This window comes from Gymnogyps californianus, chromosome 22, assembly GCF_018139145.2.
Source record: "Gymnogyps californianus isolate 813 chromosome 22, ASM1813914v2, whole genome shotgun sequence".
NCBI lineage: Eukaryota > Metazoa > Chordata > Aves > Accipitriformes > Cathartidae > Gymnogyps > Gymnogyps californianus.
Genome location: NC_059492.1, coordinates 7,284,446 through 7,301,350, shown reverse-complemented (window position 1 = coordinate 7,301,350; position 16,905 = coordinate 7,284,446). Strand labels below are relative to the sequence as shown.

Here is a 16,905-nt window from a genome sequence, read left to right as displayed (position 1 = left end):
TTATGAGCAGTGAGCTCCCCAAGGGAGTGCAGCACAGGGAAGTCGCAGTGAGAGGTGGCCAGCCCTCCCAGAAGAGCCCCCAAGCATGCACCCCTGCACTCACACCCTGGGTTTTGCTCTGTCTGCAAAAACAAGCCCTCACATAAGAAAAAAATGAAGGCAGAGCTGCAGGGAGATACTGCAAACCCTACCAGATATGTCTTTGTGATAAAAACCCTTATTTACCCTAAGGCCTTTTAAAACTTCTACGCCTGTGGCTCTTCACATGGGAAGTTATGAAACTGGCTGCAGTATCGGATACATGATTGGGCCACATTTAAAAGGCTGGGTATAAAATCCCCTGAAGTTTTTAAACAGATGAGTAGAAGTACATTGTTAATCGTTACTACGATTTGTGCTGCAGTATCACCGACAGACCCCAGCAGACCCTGAACACAGGCACATAAGTGCAGTGAGAGCGCGCCTACCCCAGGTGCTGCCCGAGCTGCACGGCGCGCACAGACGTAGGGGAGGAGAAAGGAAGAATGATTCCCATTGCAGAGAGAGAATGAACTTTTTTCTTAATAGGCACTGAAGATGGACTCTCTCCTCTCTCTGCCTCTCTCTCTCCTTTGTCGTGTTTTGTTCCCTTCTGCAGAAAGCCGCTCCAGCTGGCTGCCAAAAGAGAGTGTAAATAATTTGTTTGGTTGGCTCCTTTTGCAAATTACCCTGAGCCTCACACTCCAGTGCCTGCCTGTTGTTTCCCTTTCTGGCACCGTGTCAGCTCGTTGCAGGGATAAGCGTCCTCCCCATTGCAATCAGAACACACGGTAATTGCTCTCTCTAAACTCCTGTAAAGACAAAGCAGTGCACAGAGGGATGCCTCGCCGCAGACACCCGCTCCCTTGGCCCTCGGCTCCCCACGGATACCAGCACCGCTCGCTCTTTGTGCATGCACAGGCTGTGGCCCCTGCTGTACCGGATCGCTGCAGAGCTGTCACTCCCAGGGTGAAACTCTGCTTCTTCCCACTTGCTGAGGTGCAAAGGGGCCGGGACGGTGGCCCTGCCAGCCCCGGGGAGGCCACCCTCACCCCGTGTGCCATCAGGGCTCCCCGGGAAGCAGGGGGACAGGGCCAAGCACGGGGGCAGGAGGCGAGCGGACACGCTCCTCTGCAGCCAAAGCCTGCCCAGAGGCTGGGACAGCAGGCGCTTGGAGTTTGCCTGCAGAGATGGGGCCGACACCAGCGGGATCAGAGCCCATCGGGGGCTGCGGCGATGCCATGCACCCCCAGCCCAGCCCCGGGAGCCACGCAGCCCGTCGGTGCTCTCGCTCCAGCCCCGCAGGAGGTGCAGGGCTCAGCACACAGCTGTGTTTGCTCCAGTTGGGTACGTTAAACACTCCACGTTTTCCCCGGTGGCTCCGCGGGCTGCGCATCCCACAGGCAAACCACCTGCACGCCCAAATGAGCAAACTGAGCACAGCCTTCCCCAAAACTCAAGGGGGGTGAGGCTGGGAGGAGCCTGTCATTACTCCTCAGGAATTAATGAGGAAGAGCCAGAGGAGCATATTTACTGGGAAATATGCCAGTCATTCCCCCCTGAGAATACATTATGCCACCTTCATCACACTGGGATATCTCAAGCTCCCCCACCCATAAGGAAACACATTCATCAGCGAGGAGTGCGCGCTGAACTGCTCGGGGGAAAGAGCCCGAGTCTCAGCTCTCCACTGCTGAGATGCGATTGCAAAGCAGTAAACCATGTCAGCAGCCTGGCACTCCTAGGGGAGCATCCTCCTTGGCACGGATGCTCATAGCACATCCTAGCACTGTCCCTGGGCAGAGCAGGCATCATGTACCGTGCTGTCCCTCAGCTAACACAGCTAGCGCCTGATAGCTGGGGCTCTCTCATCTCCTAAATCAGAGAGATTTATTCTGGTGGTGCTGCAAAGTGTACAGTGGAAAGGAAACAGAATCATAGAATAACTCTGGTTGAACTGAATCTAGACAGCTTTACCCCAAGCTCCTGCTCAGAGCAGGACTAGCTCCCAAGTCAGACCAGGCTGTGCAGGACCTTGTCCAGTCAAGCACTGAAAATCTCCAGGAACAGAGCTTCCCCAGCCCCAGTGGGCACCTGCCCCATGCTTATGCTGCCAAAAACTGAACCAGGGGTACCGACACAGCACGCGCCCGCCAGATTCCCATGCCTGTTTTAAAACAACAGAGCCTGCTAGCATGGACAAGCTCTTGGCCTCTTCTGCTCCACTTTCCGTCTGAAAGGAGGGAGGGAAGCGTTCAGGACATTTTAGCTTCCACACACCTTGGAAGCATCAGCAGGTTCATGCAAAAAAGGATTATTTATGAACTTGACTGGAGTTGTCCCAAACCCAGGCTCCCTGCAGCCCGGCATTTATCAGTACTACAAGGATAAATGCAGCACACAAGGATACCATGATAAATGCAAGCAGTTTTCTACTGAGTCATCACGTCCTGCAACAGCTGGTGAACACAAAAGGTGCGAACAAAAATTGTAGCAAGAACTGCAAGAGAGTTAAGAAAATCTCCAGCTCTGTCTGCAGTCTGAACAGTGACAGAGGTGAATATTAATTAATCATGCTCTTTGGGGAGAAAGAACCAGTATAAGGACTAATTAAAAGAACATACAGCAGAGGGTAAAAGATTATTTACGATACCAACTAACAGCCCTGCTACTTTTTCTCCCTTCCACAGGCCCAATGGGAAGGATTAACGGGACGAATTGTCTTTAATAAAACTAGTGGTTTACGGACAGATTTTGATTTGGATATCATCAGCCTCAAAGAAGATGGTCTCGAAAAGGTAGGCAGCATTTGTCTTATCTGCATATGGCTTAGTCTGATACTCAGGCAACAGAGAAAACGGCTGGTGGTTGTATTGTTTCCAGGTTTTCTGTTTTTTGTATAAAAGGATATTTACTTTGTGGGATTTCTCAGATCCTTTTCCATGCCTCAGCCATGACTCACTAGCCCCGAAGTGATGTGCGTGGGATTACAGTTCCTAGCTGCAGAAGTGCTTGTGGCACTTTCCTGAGATAGTGGAAGCAGAAGAAACTTTCTGAGCAGCCATTGACCTCTCCTTGCCCAGGCCAAAGGACGAAGGAATAAAGCCTGTCCCACCCCCCGTCTTGCTGGGCTTGCTTACAAAATGTTGATTTTTCCCTGAGAAGGCAACAGCTCTTGAAAGCATCATCTCGGTGTGATTTCCCACAATGAAAATTGCCTAAGGCTTGGAAATAGCACCAGCTTATTACAGCCTAGATTTTGCAGGAGGATGCAGTGTGTATTTTTGTGTATTTCTTCTCTGTGTTATCTCAGGGACAATAAGAAAAAAGGCGAAGTGTGTTTCCGCCTGGCTGGCCGGCGGGGTCTCATTCGGTGGCCGTGTTTGCCTGGTGACACAGCACCAAGGCTGCAGCCTCAGATCCTCCTAATTAGGGCAACTCTCCTCTGGGCACAGAAATACGATGCTGATGTGCAAATCTGATTCTGAGGTGTTCGTGGGGATTCCATTTCCTTTTCTTCAATTACTTTTCAAAAAAAAAAAAAAAAGGTGATATGCAAAGCATTAAAGCTCCTAGAACGCCCGTTTCAAGGAGAGATCAGTTCATTTACGACAAAAGAGAGCAGAGTGGCCTGAAGTGAAGAAGGCGCTGCACAGCAGACAGCTGCTACCAGCAGCGAGCAATGCCCAGGGGCCGTGCTCTAATCAGGCTCCAAATAACGGCACGGGAGGCCACCGAGGCCCCGGGAGCCTGACCCCTTTTGTGAGCAATGCTGCGTCCCCGTTCTGCTAAAGGTGTCTTGCAGATTTACAGGAGAAAGTTGGCGACTGGGCAGCAAACTCCTTTCTAGAGCAGAGTCTGCTTTTCGACACACACAAGGTGCCTCCTGGCAGCTAGGGATGAGCGCTGAGTCCTGTAACCTTTGGGCATGGAGACAGGTTATGCTACCGCGGGAAATGCCAGCCGGGAGCAGGGGGAGGGAGTTTTCAATTAACCATGCAGCAAGCGGCCCAACGCGCACAGATGACTTTTCCAGGGAATTAATCACCCAGTGCAGGCAGGCAGCCCCCGGAGGCTGGAGGCAGCAGTCTGATCAACCCTCCCCTTTGGAGCGGCCGGATCCTGCGCGGTGAAGCTCCCTGGGACCAAACAGCTTGACTTCCCCACCCTCCTTTTTTACAGTTTGTTTTTCCTTCGCTTTGAAATAAATTGTTGCCACGCTTTCACACCACAGCAGTAGTTCTTTGCTTCATGTAAGAATTCTCAAGGTCACCGCAGCACTCTCCTAGTGGGTATTTTTTGGTGTCAAATACAGAATAAAGAAAACATTTCAAATAAACCCAATGACCTTCAGTCTCAGCTGCGATCAGCCCAGCCGGTGCAGGAAGGAGGCAGGAGAGGAGCAGGGGAAGACGCCACCTTCTCACAAGAACTGAGCAGGAGATGATCTTTGTAGCTTGACTTCTTTTTTTACAAAGTATTTCGTTTATAGAGTCTAAACCAAAAAAACAACACATCTTTTTGGAGTACAGTGGCACTGCCGGACTGCCGGAGAGCTGTGTTGGTAGAATAATAGAAAAATGTGCGAGTATTTGGATACCACGTGAATCTAAATGTTTAAGTACAACCGCAATATCTATCCATCAAACTAATACTCCTCAGGTGTACTGGAGAATAGCTGGCACCAGCTGTATTTATTGCTATTGTGTGTCACATAAAGCCCATAGGAAGCCGCCAAACCTTGATGCATACTCTGTAGAGCCATTCAACTTTTGTCTCCAACAATTCAGAGATTTCATAGTTCCCACTATTATTTTTTTGAAAGCTTCTTGTCAGCTCTAGAGGGGTTTTAAAGTATCGATGTTGAAGCTAGGTTTCTGTCAATAGTTAATCTGAAATAACAAAACACCAAACTACAAACAAATCCCATACGGATTGTGCATTATGTATAATAGCTTATGTTTGTTGAGCTTTAGGATTGAACTCCTGATCCCTATACCTCCTGGATGTTCCAGGGATTACAGGAGTATTAACTAAACCTAATTACATGTAGTTTGACTATCATCTGACTTGCACAGTTCTCTTAGCGCACTTTTTTGCTCTCTCTTTCCTTTTTAAATATTTTAAACTGATTAATTCAGTCTTAAGTACCATGTATTTAAATTTCTTAAAGAAAACTTGGCAAGGCATAGTTAACTGAGTCTGCAGTGCTGCTAGCAGGGGCCTCTTAGACTTGCTTCTCTTTTCCCATGCACAATAATAATCTCTTGACATTGCAGCTGTTGTGTGATCGAAGGGAGATACGGGGGATTGCTTAGGTTCTACCTGAAATATTTAGAGCCTTTCATAAAGTTCATGGAAACTCTTCTAGAATTTATGACATTTTTTTGCCAGGCAGCATTGCTCATTACAAAGTCTCTTTTTGGGGATGCAGTAAAACCAAGTTCTCCCCTTGGACTGCTGAAGAGGTTGAAGAATCTTAAAAATAGCAATAAATAAAATATCAGAAGTTCCTGGCTCCCCAGTGGGTTTGAGCTGTCTGCCTTTTGTTTCTCGCCGAGTCCCACCTCACAGTTTGACCCTACAGATGGATCATTCTGTTCCCATTTCCATATAGGGTTTTGTTTTTTCTCACTGCCAGGCTAGCTATATGGCCACCCTGCTCCGTTTGCTGGCAGCAATCCCATATTCCTCCAGCTTTCCTGACATTTTATCTCACTGTCACAGTCCTTTAGCCAGCCCTGCCTTCAAAGTTTGTTCTAAAGCCTCCCCTGCACTGCGGAGATCAGGTTAACAGGCTTAGAGTTGCCCAGATGACTTCTCTTAAACAAAGACATGTTTTGCTATTTCTGGATCAACAGACTTCTTCAAAGTCTAATCATTTACTAAAATTGACAGCTTGAGAAAAAAAGAGCATGTCAAATTGATGAGGAGCGTAGCTGCGCGTGCCTGTGCTCATGCCTGAGCAAGTCTGCTGCCATTCCCTCCTCCAGGTTGGCTGCCAGGACCGAGACCTCCCGTTGCGGTGGACTTCCCTGAAGGGGTGACCAGGGCCCTTCCAAGGGGATGTGTTAGAAACGTCCGTCTAGTTTGCCACGGCGCAGAGGATAGGAATGGTCCCTACCAGGGATTTGCAGAGCTGGTCAAGTCATTTTTAATTCTCCCCACCAAAGCAAATGGGTGGGGAAATAAAAAAAGAAAGAACATGGCCTCGTATTTGTGGTTTTTTGTTTTGTTCTGCTTTATCCTTGTCCAGAGTTGACTCTTCAGTGCGGTTTGATTGTTTGCTCTACACAGTACCTTTGCAAATTGTTCATTCAGCCCCTAAATTCCAGGCATTGTGGTCTTCTTTCATGCACCTGCATCAGAGGGCAGCGTAGGGGCTGTTTATTATACGTGTGCAGCTAGAGCGACCTGCAACTAAAGGGTTAATGCAAATCTTGTATTTAGGTGATCCAAGATGATAATTTCAGCTTTGCTTCTGTTTACTGCAGATGAAAGAAGCAAGCTCCATTTTCCAGGCCAGCAGGATGCTGAGAGCAAGTGAGGAATGTAAGCCGCGTGTTGATGCATTCGTTTGCTTGCTTCGTTTCAGGTTGGAGCGTGGAGCCCTTCTGATGGTTTGAACATCACAGAAATTTCCAAAGGACGAGGGCCTAATGTCACGGACTCGCTGAGCAACAGATCTCTAATTGTCACCACTGTCCTGGTAGGAGATCACAAGCCTGTCTTTTTCCTCCACCCACAGATCTCAGGGATATCTGGTATCTCTGAAAATTCACAGCATCCCAGTACAGATCTGCTAGTCCCTCTGGAAAGCCAAGCAAGGGCACAGAGAGCCCCCGCACGTGGGCTGGGCTTGCAGGGCACCGCGATGCCCATGCACCCGCACCGAGGGGACCTGCGGCATCCTCCGATGCCACCGCTCCCGAGCAGGCTGCTAGCCAACACGTGGCGGACGGCGAGGCTGGCACGGGCCAGCTTGAACTGTGCGCGTTCCCCGTGCCCAGGAGGCTGCTGCTCGGCCCGGCTGAGCTCCTCCGCTTCAGCTGCCCGGCCAGGTCCCCGTCCCCCCTTGCTCCCCGCATGCTGGAGGGCGCGGGAGGTTTGCACGTGCTGAGCTCCAGGAAAGCTCCGAGTCGCCCTTTTATCACCAGCGCCTGGGCAGGCAGCGGCGGGCACCGTCAGATGGCCAGCACTGCCTGCCTCAGATAGGGCTGTTCTTGTTACAGAAGAAAATACTAAGAACAACCAGAGACCCTGGCTTAGCTGTGACAATCATATTTCTTTCCTCCTCTTAAGTACATATTTGATAAAGTAGCTAAGAGTAATGCCGTTATCCAGCAAACCACGGTTGCTTAACAGGTCTCCTCCGCTTCCAACTGTCACGCTGCATTTTGTTCTCACATTCGCAATTGGATGTGACGGCAGGTATCAGATCAGAATGAATTTTTATTTACTATCTAATGAATTATGACTAGTGGCATGGGTTTCTATATGGCTGTATTACACAGCGCAGGCTCACGGCATGTCACCAGGAAGCAACAAAAAATATCAGCCCTTGGACAGCCTACCTACAACTGGGCCTGAATTACGGTTTTGCCTATGGAAATTTTCTGGCCCTTTTGCGTTCCACATTTTCAGAGAGCATAAAGGTACAGATGGTACAGAGCCAGCTGGGGATGCATTCCCTAGTCCGGAGCGGTGTGATCCCTCGTGATGTCCTTGCCTTCCCAAAAGGACATGACCTGAGAGTGGGGTTTTGTATCATAGAAGGAATGGGACCAAGAAAGTGCCCAGAGGAGAACAGAGAAAGGAAACACTTAGTCCAGGGCAGAAGAAGGGCTGGAACCAAAGGTCCTGTATCCCTCAGCAGGAGGTCAGCAGAATGGAAGCAGGCAGAATGTGAGCCAAATACAGACGCTGCTGCAGCTTTCCTTGCAGATTAGCCACTCCTCCTAACACACTGCCCATTCACCACATAATATTTGTTCCAATGAATTATTTTCATTGAAGTCCCTCTCTCCAAGAGTCAGGTACAGGCTTAGCTCATTGCCTACGCTCAGTAACACGCGGCTTTCATGCCTCAACGTGCAGGGGAGACTGGAAAAGTTCCTTCCCTTCCCAGTCCAAAGACACTTTCTACTGTGCCAGTCCCGTGAGACCTAGATGGGTCATGCTTACGGGGGGAGTCTGCACGGGGCAGTGTTCCTGTGCCACGCGCATTAGCAGAATCGGCGGCAGCAATGGTTCCCCACTGGCTACAGTTATTGAAATGAATCGTCACATCAGGAGCTACTGCAGAAGCAGTAGAGAAATGACAGGGCAAAAGGCACTTTAACAATTCAGCATGCATCAGATTGTAAGACTGCTTCTGTTGAGATGCTTGCAGCAGTGTGCGTGCACTCAGGCACGATACACACACAGTTTTGGTTTGGTTTTTTTTTCTTTTGCATTTAAGCATTCCTGGTGTGTTCAGAAAGCAGAAGTTTAGGTAGTGTTTTTCTAACAGGCCAAACAGAGAGACCTGCCTTGCCAGGTTTAGTTCATTTTAGCAAGGTAACCTGAAGTGCTGCAAGTACTTGTACATGGGAGATGCAAATTTTTAGGGCAACATGAATAACAGATCACATCAAGTCACTCCCAGGTGGAGACTCAGGATCAGCTCTAAGGGAATTGTTCAACCTGTACTGCGGCTGGATAAAACTCAGCAGAAGTTATATAATGACTCCTCTTCCCCCCCTTCTCTTTAATTAGAACTGCGTGCAGCACCTTGGGGAAAGCTCCTGGGGGGGGACGGCTGCTAGCACTGGGGAGATGGTTCAAGAGACGGCAGCAGAGCTGCCTGCACTGAGAGCTGGAGGAGCACCCGACTGCGGGGTGAAGCCGCAGGATAGCAGTTCAGGACTGGACTGTCGGTGAGAGCTGTACGGACAGGACTGAGGGAAACCAGAAAAGATGCATCTTGTCAGGGGTGAGATGCACGGCCAGAGTTGTGGAAACGTCTGGGTCTAGGGTGCAATAATCACTGTACCTCGAAGACCACAGCATAACGCAAAATGATGGAGCCAGGAGGAGACCTGTCAGCCATCTGCCTTTGACATGCTTTTTTTGGGCAGCATTTTCATCTCGTACTCCGTGAGCATGTAAAAATTACATAATGTACAAGGGTGATATCAGTTCCTATTAATTGTGCCATTCCTTGGGCCTGCACACGTGCCACGGGGTATCTACCTCAAAACCACAGCTATCCTGCAATTCCCTTGCCTGCAGGAGAAGAAAATGTGCTTAGACCCGAGTTCTGCAATAATTGCATTTTCATATACTGGATTCTAAAAAAGAAAATACAACCCTAAATTTTATTGCATTTGCAGCACCTCTTTGTACTTTTGCACTGGTGTAAATGATTGTAGAAAAGCCATAGGATGAACCTTTAAAAGGAAAAGCATGAAAGGTTATTTTTTCCCCTTTTGCTCATATTGCAGTGACTTGTTGGAAGAGAAATATTACCCCGGCAGCCAGCGCCACTCTCCCCAAGCAATATGGGAACTGTGAAGTTATGAAATTGAGGGCACCTTCACTGAGAAATCGATTAGCAAACTGAGAGAGCTTGTGAATTGGATGTCTGGCCATTTTCAGTAATAAATTGTGAAATAGTCCGTGAATAAGTGGTTCACAGAGTTCAGAATTACCCCCTAGGAAATGTTTGAGACCTGGAGATACATTACTGAAGCGAGTGGCGTCCTAATGTTCAGTGCTTCGGCTGTTAAATATGTATGTAATCCCTACAGCGCTTCCCAAAATTAATAGTGCTTTATGGCTGCTCTGGAGCCCATGTATTTATATCAAAATCCATAGATTCAGCTGATCCACAAACAAAGCACTAATTCCAGAGAAGAAAGCTGAGGAGGAGACCAGGGAGAGCAGGATTTAACCAAGCTGTGCATGCCAAGCTAAACTCTGTAGGCATGATGTTATCGGTTTTGCTTTATAATTCTGCAAATCAAGCTTCGCGTGCTCTCTCATCCCCTCCCTACCCCGCTTTCAGGCCAAGCAGGCACCTCTTGCCCGCTTGCTTGCCTGCCTGCCCCCCGCACGGGTGGCAGAGGTGGGGGCCGGCAGATCGTACTGGGAGACAAAAGCTGCCAACCTCCAGGCTGGCACAGCCCGGCTCTGGGTCCCGAACCCCCTCCTCGGCATACCCACCCGAGGCAGGGCGCCTGCGCTCCACCAAACTGGGCACCTTGGCAGGACTCTAACTGGGACTCCAGACCTTCCCTCCCGCCACTTCAAGCCCCCCCGTCCCCGTGCAATACTGCAGGGACTTCAGCAACGCGGCTCGTTCACCAGAGCAAAATGTGAGCCCTCCCCTCGCTGGCCACCTCACAGGCAAGGACGGTAGCCTTGCAGATACCTTCAATTTGAGCCATGTATTAGCTGCTGTTGATACCTCATCCTCCCCTTGCCTTCTAGCTTTTGCCTGCTGCCTACCATCTTTTGCCATTTCCATCTGTCCTCTACACGTTTTCTCCCTCGGGCTCCCCAGTGTCCCTCGTCCTTGGTGACTGCCCAAGCCTCACATTCACCAAAGGGCTGTGCAGTTTGCTGTGTGTTTGCTAACTTTGGCACTGCCGTGATTAAAGACGCCCCCCAACCTTCCCATGGCAGCCGTAACCGGAGCAGACGGCAGAAACTCTCTCTGGGTAGCAGCAGGGCCCTGTATCCCATCAGCTAGTGCCAGCAAAGAGGAAAGCGAGCTGAACTGGGGAGCGTTTTGGGCTGGGCACCAGCACCAGCTCCCTCGCCCTGTATTTATCCCGCCAGCCTCCTGCTCGCTGCAGCGAACGACAGGTACCGCGGTGTGGGTCGGCTGCATTTCTGCTGTGCAGGACTGGGGTTGAGTTTGTCCTCCCCCCTTTTATTGTTTCTCAACGCTCTTCATTTTCAGAGCATGAAATGGTTATTTTTCTCCCTGAAATCCTACCAAATGGAAAACAGTTGGCTGCTCAGAAGAGACAAAATTAAATTTTGTGGGGTAAACAAGGTTGCTAATTAGCTGATGTGCTGTGCAAAGTTAATTTATTCCCAACATGTCACGGTGCCAGCCCTGCCTGAAGAGCCTGCGCCTCGTGGCTCAGGCTGACCCGCAGGGCCGGCCCTGCCTCCGCTGGGAGCCGGGACCGCAGCTGACCCTTAACGGGGACTTTTTCCCTTCCCGCGTGCAGGAAGAGCCCTTTGTCATGTTCCGTAAGTCCGACACGGCCCTGTTCGGGAACGACCGCTTTGAGGGTTACTGCATCGACCTCCTGAAGGAGCTGGCCATCATCCTGGGCTTCACCTACGAGATCCGGCTGGTGGAGGACGGGAAGTACGGGGCACAGGACGAGAAGGGGCAGTGGAACGGCATGATCAAGGAGCTCATCGACCACGTGAGTGAGGCCCGTGTGCGGGGCGGGCAGCCGGCGGCTGCCAGGGTGCAGCTGTGCCCGGGCTGCCCCCAGGGCTTGCTGCCTGGGGTGGGATGGGTGCCCACTGCTCGCTGGCTCGGGATACCCGCAGCGAGCTCCTAACCCCGCCTGGGCTCTGTTGCACGAATTGTCAGAAGAGTACCTCTTTGGCTGACTCTTCCAAATACTCGTTTGGAGTTTCTGAAAGTGGACGTTCTCACAGTACAGAAATGGGCTCCGTGGCTTCAGCCGCAGACCCTCCCCGCTGGGCTGCTGCCCCGTGGTGGGATGCAGAGAGGAGGGAAGAGGCTTCTCCGAGGCCCGGCTGCACAATGGCTCTCCTGAGCCGGTGGCACGGCCACCCAGGCAGGAGCAGTGTGTGCCTGCTCTCATCTCCCGAGGACGCTGCTGCTCTGCCCCGATAAACACGGGCCAGGGCACAACACCGAGGTGGCTCCGGGACCCCAGACGTGTCCCATGCACAGCTCAGCTGAATCCAGATGATGTATCCAGACTGCAAGAGCAGGTGTGCAGGGGACAGTTTAATATATTTCTTTTTTTATAAATGCACCTTAGTTTCTAAAATCTCCTGGGACACAGAGCTCCCCCTGCAAGAGGGCAGCTGTGCTTTTCCTTCCACGGCCACTTCTAAAAGCCCGTTAAACACTAGTGAAACTGTTGTGGCAGCTTTACCCTCGCAGCCGCCAAAAAGTCACCTAGTCTGAAACCTCGATTCGCGGCCAGAGGTTGCTCAGTTTCCTAATTAGATATTTTGCCTCCAGCACATCCTGTGATCGCAGAAGCCCAGTTAGGGAGGTGAGGAAGGCTGGTGTTTTTATGAATCTCTGATTCCCAGAAAAGGTCTCTGGAAGAAAAGATCAGGACAAAATTAATCTATGATCTCCACAGCACAGGCAGCAGTATAAGCAGTCCTAGAGCTGTAACACAGCTCTCTTCTCCTGAATGTCCTGCTCGAGTGGTGCAGCCCTTGGACCCCCTCTCAAGTTCCTGGCTACATTTTGAAAAAATTGCCTAAGCAGAAAAGAGACAAAAATAATCCCACGTGCGTAGCAGCTGTGATGCTTTTACAGTTCATGTGAGAAGAATGTATTTGCTGGGTGAGTCACTTCAGTAAATGAGCTTCGCTGGGAACAGATAACAGAGCATTGTCTGGCGGCGAGGCTGCGGAGCTGGGGCTCAGGGATCTAGGTTGTGTTTCCGGATTTGGCTTGTCTGCCCTAAATGACGTTGGACAAGTTGCTTCTGTGCAACGCTTCCTCCATCTGTAAAATGCAGATGATATGATTATGTCCCTTATAGGGACAAAATGATGCTTAATCAGTTCGCGAAGAGCTCTGTAGCCCTTAGATGGCTCACCCTGGAGAAGCGGGAAGTGCGGCAAGGGCATGCAAGGACAGCCCTTGGGGAGCAGGACGCTGTGTCTCACAGGGGAATATGCCACAGGCTGTGCAAACCTACCCTTGTATTTTTGCTTCCAGAAAACTCCATACAGCCCAAAATACAGATTTTATAGTCTCTTACACAACAGCCTTGCTAAGTTAGACAAGTGACAGCGTCCCAGCAGAAGAGATTGGTGCTTTGCTGCTCTGAGTGATGTGTGCGATACAGATACGAACAGACGCAGAGCACAGGCTGTGATCCTTGGCAGTGTGCTCCGGGACACGGCCTCCTGCGGTCCCGCACCCGCTGCCGGGAGCAGAGTCTGTGGCTCTCACCCCAGAGTATCTGTAGTGCAGGGCTCTGAAGAAGTAAAATGCTCCAAAGCAGGAAATAAGATACAGGGAATAGAAGCCAGACTGTCATTTAGTCTGAACCATGTCACTTCCAATGTCCTGGAAGATGTTATAGGGCTCTTGGGAGGCTTTCAGCCATTCCCAAAGCTGTGGTCAGCTAACAGAGACAGACCAAGAAGAAGGTATGGGGAACAACCTCGTTAAGTAACATGAAATTCATGGTCAACCTGCATTAAAGTACTTCTCAGCTAACTATTTAAAAAGCAAATTAACATACAGCAACAGGAAAGGACCGAATCCCCTCTTCTTCCAAGTTTTACTGTAGCATCAAGTTTGAACTCTGCTTTCTAACAGGTGTGGTTGGGTGCATGCCTTGGAGTGATTTATAACCAGTGCCCAAACCCCACATGAAGCCATTATTTGCTTTATCTGCATGTCGTTGCTTTTTATAGCAGTGTTTATGTAAAGCATTAAAAAGTGAAACTGCAACCAGATGGAGCCCTTCCTCAGCAGCAAAGCATCTTCAAATCGTGTGGGGAAAGGAACAACTAATTGGCACTTTGCAATGGGAAAGTTCAAACTTACTTCAACACCTAGTAGGAAAAGTGTTGGAGACAGCATTCAAACAAGTCGTAGTGATGAAAACAGGGCTGCCCACACTGTGAGTCCGATATCTGGGCTGGCTCTCCTCCATATTCAGTGTCTCCTTCTCATAAAAGAATTGGGATCACTCAGGTGGGAGCATAAAGCAGGTAGGATTTTGTGAGGTCCAAACACCCAGGCCAGGCTTAACTCTACGTAGAAAGTCTGTGCATTGCTGAAGACCCACTTAACTCGTGTGCATCTGAGAGTGAGCCCCCAGGACTGCTGTGATGCACCAGCTCTGGTGGGCTGAGCTGATGTGCAGGCTTGGTTGAACGTCCCGTGCACAGGAGAGGGTGTTCCTGAGGTGAAATAAGAGGCTAAATGATGACTGTTATCACTCGGAAGGTCTGAGAGCTGTGGGAGCGGCAGATGCTGTGTACCAGGAACAGCCCGATCCGAGGCTGAAATTCGGTGAAAAGGAGACGGGCAAAGCAAGGGGCAGCCCATCACTCAGGATGGCCTTCTGCTGGGCCGGCAAATACAGCCAGAGAGGGGCTGGCGTAGGTGGCAGGCAGGGTAGCCCAGGCAGGTACATAATTACAGTGCTTCAGGGATGATGGTGCCTACCACGCAGAAGTGTAAATCACAGCGCACGTGACGGAGGACGGGCTGTTTATGCAGTGAGCTCTCACGGCTTGTTTTGGAGTCTTGCATCATCCTCCTTCCCCTGTCCTCTCTGATCCAGACATGCCTGGCCATAGGCAGTAATGCCTTAGGCTATGATCCTTTGTAAAATTGCTTTGTTTCTAGTCTGGCCTTAAGCATAAACAGGAAAAGTAACAGCAGTCAGAGCAGCTCACAGCATGACCCTGTCTTCCAGGTCCCCAGCAGCAGATCGGGAGAAGACAGCCTCATGCGGTCAGATGCAAAAAGCCCTGCCCTGCTGCCTTTCATCTGCTGTTTGTCCTTCATCACAAAAAAATCCCTGTTTTGAGGGAGTTCAGTCCATTCCCTGGAGAACTAGACTCCTTCCTCACTGCAGTTTGTTGTTTATTGTCAATCTCCCTGGCCGCTCCCGCAGAGGAGCCTCAATCAGATGGGCCACGAAAGCTGAACTCGCTCACAACACGGGCATTTGGGGAGGTCTGGGGCACCCAGGTGATACAGAGAAGCTCCTGTGCCCTGCATCCATAATAAACGGGGAACCTGGCAACTGTCAAATCTCCTCCTTTCATCAGCAGTGAACTGTTATTGATGTTTATTCATAGAAATTATTATTGATACAAGCAAAACTACACCGTGCATTGTGGCCCATCCATTCTGATTTGTAAATTCTAGTTGTCTGGCAAAATAATGCCTGCAAATCTTCCCTATTGTTTGTGGGCAGAATCACATAAAACCAGCAGAATGAGTTGTTCTGGACATTCTGCACAAACTTGTTCACAAATAAAACTTGTCTTCTGCTGAGACAGTGCATATCAAATTTCCATTCAATCTGAAATTTCATGTGGGAATAAAAAAGGTATGAAAAATAATAGGGTTTCTAATGGAAATCCCTGCCAATGGTAACTATAGAGAAGATGTAATATCTATCCTTAGGGACAATTTATGACAGTTGATTTAACACTTTCACAATAAATGGGCATTTATTGACAGTAAATTCTGGCAGAAGTACATATTGCACCAGACTGCCACATTCCCATTAATGTTCCTGCACTGGTGGATGTTTATTTCAAGTGTCGTGAACTGAGGATTCATTTGGAAGCCACTGGGCCAGGAACAGGGAAAAAACAATTTTGTTGGATGAAGCGTCCTCCATCTCTTGTTTAGACACTGCAGAACTCAGCGTTAGGGAAGAGATGGAAATAAGCCAAAACAGCGGGCTGCACCTTCTCCCTTTGTGCTCGGCATCGTTCATTGGGTGGATTCACATTTATCATCTTCAGTGATCCAGGGGATGGAAGCATACCGAAGCGTGCATTGGGAGCCCCGAGTTCTCTGCTTGCTTCTGCAGGTCTCTGGGCCTGCCTTTCCCTCCCCTGGCTTGCTCCCCTGCCAGTAATTCATAGGATAGGGCTTGTCTCTCAAAAAACAGCCGTTCTCACTGGGATCCTCCAGCCTTTGGCATCCCTTAGGTACAATTAATGGCAGTTCCCTCTCGGAAGAACTTCCTTAAGGAAAAGATTACAAGAGACCCAATAGGACTTCATGGTCCTCATTTCTCCTCTTCAGCTTACAGCTAGGTTTTCCCTGCTGACATCTGCTCTTAATTCACCACTGATATTAAATAAATTCATTGACAAAAATTATGTCTAAATTAGGACTGAAATTGTAAGAGCAGCCATTAAGAGCTGGAGTCAGACAATTAACGCTGACCCCCCGCGCACGGTGCCCGCCGGGGCAGGCCGAGGCGCGTCTGGGATGCTGCCGGGCACGACCTCGCTCTCCTCGAGCATCACTTCTCACGCTGAGTGTTCTCCTATCCCTGGCCAAGCAAGAGGGGAGGGCTGCGGGCAGAGTGCTCCGACGCCTGCTAAAGCAGCAGCCCCTCCGTCTCCAAGCCACGGGCTGCAAGACAGACCGGCCTCCTCGGCTGTGCCTGGCCTCGCCGTCCCCCAGTGCTGCGGGATGCCTGCGCCCAAGGACGCCCAGGCGCTGGCTCCGCTGCAGGGGCAGATGCAGGAAGACGCAGGAGCGAGGGCAGCGGGCAGCAGACCCGGGGGGGGGGGGACAGGGTGCGGGAGCACGGCACGGCAGCCGAGCAAGCAAAGCAGGGAGGGGGGCAGAGGTGGGACCTGAAGCAGGGCGGTGGGAGCAGGGGAGCAGAAAAGCGCTGCAGCCCCAGCGCTGGCAGTGGTGGTGGCAAAAGAGGCTGAGGGGTGAAAGTGCCGATGCTGCCAGACAGACACCTGAATAACTATTAAATAAGTAAAATACGCACTATTTACCTGTCTCTCAGGCAACACACACATAATTAGTTTATGTAAATACCTAACTCAGATTGGCAAAATAGGCACAGAGGCAGCTTATTCTTGAATAAATATTTATCTTGGTGCTTATGCTGTTTGTGGGCTCTGCTGCGACTGGCCGTCACCCACAGC

The 16,905-nt window shown here is 50.2% G+C and overlaps 1 protein-coding gene across 1 annotated transcript in view; it reads left to right on the top strand.

The window, feature by feature from the left end:
- Positions 1 to 16,905, top strand: part of GRIK3 (glutamate ionotropic receptor kainate type subunit 3) — a 122,230-nt gene that overhangs the window by 83,132 nt on the left and 22,193 nt on the right. Inside the window, exons 8-10 of the mRNA XM_050909777.1 lie at positions 2,709 to 2,816; positions 6,614 to 6,727; positions 11,244 to 11,447. Of these exons, the coding sequence (XP_050765734.1) occupies positions 2,709 to 2,816; positions 6,614 to 6,727; positions 11,244 to 11,447 (426 nt within the window). The remainder of the gene's footprint in view (positions 1 to 2,708; positions 2,817 to 6,613; positions 6,728 to 11,243; positions 11,448 to 16,905) is intronic.